The 4,268-nt window shown below is 39.6% G+C and overlaps 1 protein-coding gene across 1 annotated transcript in view; it reads right to left on the minus strand.

Annotated features, from left to right (window-relative positions):
* LOC139477029 (choline transporter-like protein 2) overlaps window positions 1–704 on the minus strand; it is a 36,689-nt gene extending 35,985 nt beyond the window's left edge. Inside the window, exon 1 of the mRNA XM_071259589.1 lies at window positions 541–704. Coding sequence (XP_071115690.1) covers window positions 541–616 — 76 coding nt within the window. The 5' untranslated portion in view covers window positions 617–704. The remainder of the gene's footprint in view (window positions 1–540) is intronic.
* Window positions 705–4,268: the final 3,564 nt, after the last annotated feature.

Here is a 4,268-nt window from a genome sequence, read left to right on the forward strand (position 1 = left end):
TTTCACAATTCGTCCGTATAAACGAATTTCCGTATAACTGAAACCAGCTGTATATTTTAAAAAATGCATAGCCTGTATATATATAATATCGAGAAATCCATAGTAGCCTACATAGTGTTAAGGAGAAGCATGTGTAATATTGTTTTTTGTCAGTTTGCAGATGACAATTTAATAACAACATTTTTTATTCATGTTGATGAATAATAAATTGATACTAAAAAATATAGTTTGTATAACTGAAGTGGTTCACATGATCACGTTCTGTTAAGATGATGGCGATAACTGGTAGAGTAACTCGATGGGAAAGTTCTCTTTCCACTGTTTTGATTCCCTATTCTAGCCTTATAACAGAAATCAACTGAACCTTTTCCACAGACAGAAATGAGCGCATTTGCTCATAGTTTCACAAAAAAATAAAGTTACTGGTACAGTCAACTTTGTACACAGAATATGTCAGAATTTTTTTTATAAAAAATGTCCATAACTGGTCCATAACAGGTAAACAACAGTCGATCTCCCTGTCACTGTCAGTGCACTTACCGTACTTCGCCTTCTCTCCGCCGGCATCGTCTACTTTGCCGGCATCTTCTACTTTGTTGTCTCCCCCTCCACACATTCTGATCACGAAACAAACCCAGCTGGTAATCGCAAATTTGTTATCACTGCTCTTCTCTCACGACTTCATTCACGAAAAGTCAAACCATTTCGCGTTGGCACCTGTCAAGGACTGAACAGGAAGTTGTCATCACGTGACCAGGTCGGCACGCGGAGGCCTGGTTGCTGTAGCAACGCATAAACTTTGACAGACCGTCTATTTGTGTGGCGTCTGGCGTACTGACGATTGTGTTAGCAGTGTAGACGTACAGGGTAGTTTTTTATGGTTGTATTTATAACGACAATGTCACACGATATACCATGTTATTGCCAGCAGCGTGAGTCATGTATTAGTTCACTGACAATTCATTGATTTACGTTGAACGAGACCCACCAATAAATTAAATCTGTGATGCAAACCGCAGGTTGAAAAGAAATCTGCAAACTTTTTTTAAGTCATGTTACGAAAACTTTCAGTCCTCGACGTCGAAAATGTAGAATTACACTTGTACCGTAAAAGTAAGCCTTGAGTATGAAAGAAGCGTAATAAATAGAATAGTGTAATAATACATACGCGTACATTTCTTGGGCAATACGAATTAAGTTTGTCGACATTTGTCAAATATATAGCCACGCGCACGAAACAAATAATTTGATAGAGTACAAATAATCATTGACTGAAAAAGACAAGTATGGTGCAAGTCACTAAATAGTATAATATATCAACGTTTGTCATATAACCACGACACCCCATATATCTTTACATGCTAAGGCCTATATTTCACTGATTACGTTTTTATGGTTCTGTTATCGAGGTGAACAAGATAAAAAAGTTGCATTTATTTTCAGGAATATGCTTATAATTATCTTAAAACAATTGTTTGGATATCTTATAACCAAAAAATGTCATGTTTACTTTTTGTGTGTGTGTTTCTTTTGAATTTGTAGTAATTTTACTGAGTTATTGTTTAGGCGGCTGATTTCTGTGAAAAGGGTATACGTCTACGCGAAACAAACAAATGGATAAGTTGAGATTATCGACAGTTTCTCATTGGGTGTGCCACACCTTGCTACATGGCCTTTGTGTCAAGCTTTGTGTGTGCATATGGTGTGTGACTTGGGTATCGCGTGTAGAGCTGACATGTAGACTCCCCTGTGAATGTGACCAACAAACACGCCCTTTTCGTTGAAAGAGTGGTTTCTTTACAAAATATAAATAAATTAAAAATTCATTAGAGTCGGGGCTAATGTTTGGGCGGATATTGATGGAAGAGGAATACATTTTAACAAGCCCTTTTAAAGACTCTTCCGTGCAGTCTCAGTCAATGTGCATGCCGGGGTCACGGGTGGCCCAGTCGTCTAAGGCACCGCGATTCGCTGTGCAGAGGTGTGTCCCTTGGGCACGCCAGAAACCTATTATTGTGGGTTCCAATCCCAATGTTTCTAGGTTTGTCAGCACCATACCCGTGCTCGTGGGTTTCACCGAAGTGGTAAACGTCTGAGACCTGCATCAATTGGGGCTTTCCTCCCACATTAAGCTGACACGCCGTGATATTACTGGAATACTTTTAAAAGCGGCGTAAAACCCAACTTACTCACTCACTCACTCAATGTGCATGCCATGTCCAGTGAAACTGGCTTTCTCCGGAAACCTGACTATCTGAATAATGGCTATTGAGAACACCCACATAATTTTATATATTATATTATATATATCAGGTAGTATTCAAAAGAAATATCATCATCATCATCTCGATAATCCGTGAATATTTTAATCTGGATGGCAACAATGAGGTTAACGTAAATAAACGTCATTGTTGCCATGTGTGTTATCTGGATTAACAGATTTCCGGATTAGATGGTGTCTGGATTACGTCAACAATGTTGACCATATGACGTCCGTCAGATTTATTTCAAATAAGTGAGTATAATTTTAAGCCGTGTTTAGCAGTATCTCAGCAATATCACGACAGGGAACACCAGAAATGGGCTTCACACATTGTACCCATTTGGATAAACGAACCCGGGTCCCCAGTGTGACGAGAGAACGTTTTAACCACTAGTCTTCCCCACCGCCTCTAAATGAATTTTGAACCATATGATTGATATTTGAATCGCTGTACGGTAAACCATTCTAATATTACCCATAATGGTGCAATGGTAGTGTGTTTCCAATAATATTTTTTTTAAATTCGACGTTTACACGATATACGGCTTTTCCATTGGACGAGAGGTCGGTCACATGACCGCGAAATTGACGTTCATTGGCGTATCACGAGACCGTGCTCTTGAAATGAAGTAAACACAAACGGACAACTTCCACATTCCTGGGGAAACCCCTTGGAATTCCCTAGCACGAAAACACACAGAAGCGTTCTTTCTGATCATTTAGAACCTTTAATCTTGAACTCAGCGTTTCAGTATACATTGAGAAATGTCAGAGAGTTTGACTGCATGATTGTTCACGAATATCGGCGCTACGGCCCATTCTAATGAACAAAACGGAGAAATGCACATCCAAACTATCATAGCATCGACAAGCTCCGACGTTCATACAGTTTGACCCTCACTCTATGAAGGTTCATACTCCAATGAACTCACACAAAATCTACGCTATGACGCGTCGTCCATTGTTCATAATGTCACAAATTGATCACATTACGTCATCTGAACCATAGCGCGTGCCTTCAGTGAAGTGTCTCTGTTGGTTTGACGTTTCATACGGGTCTTTTTCTATTTTCTCATTAAAATATCTATGAGTAATATATAGAGAATACTAAACTCGCTCCCGTGTAATACCAATTTTATGAAACGAGTGAATACGTTGTGGTAAGTTTCATAAAATTTGTTTAACACGGGAGCGAGTTTAGTATTTTATTTATTACTTGCCATTTATAACGGTTTTGGAATTATACTGTTGAGTGTGAATAGGCTGACAACTACACGACCGACCAACGGCATAATCCAATTGAATTCAACATAATAATACTTTAAACACGTCAAAAGTTGAAACGTATGAATTTAATACCATACAACGGTCTACCTTCAGAATTCAGGCGTCCGTTCCACAAAACTATCGTAGCGCTAAGGTTGTCGCAACTCACATACTTTAACTTAGCCCAACCACTGTCGTTGCGCTACAGTACGATCGCCTTGCGGAACTAGTCTCAGTGATCTATCATCTCGACCCGCAGTGTCGTTGAATAAGCCAAGGGATGTCAAGAGCTTTCAATATTTGTTTGTAAAACGTGTTCCGAGAGTACATAAGCACGCGTTTTGGTATTACACAATGTGTAATACAGCTGTATGTTTATTAACCGGGTGATCTCTTCACGGGCAAGTAATAAATAGAGAATACTACACTCATTCTCGTTAGATACCATTTTTACGAAACGAGTGGACTTTCTATGCTATCTGACCGAGCGAAAGCCATAGAGTGATGGGGATTCTGGGGAAGGATCAGGTGGCTTGGTTGATTGCATGTCATCATCCCAAGATGACGTGGCATGTTGCTCATGACATCAATCACTGGTTTGTGGACCTGATTTTACAATTACAGGCCGCCATCCTGTTGCTGAGTGTCACTAATAAACCCCTCTCCCATTCAGTCACCTTCTACAGGCACAGATTCCTTGGGACCAATACTAACCCATGATAATAACAGTAACAGAGAA

This window comes from Haliotis cracherodii, unplaced genomic scaffold (genome assembly GCF_022045235.1).
Source record: "Haliotis cracherodii isolate W230 unplaced genomic scaffold, xgHalCrac1.p SCAF_30, whole genome shotgun sequence".
Classification (NCBI taxonomy): domain Eukaryota; kingdom Metazoa; phylum Mollusca; class Gastropoda; order Lepetellida; family Haliotidae; genus Haliotis; species Haliotis cracherodii.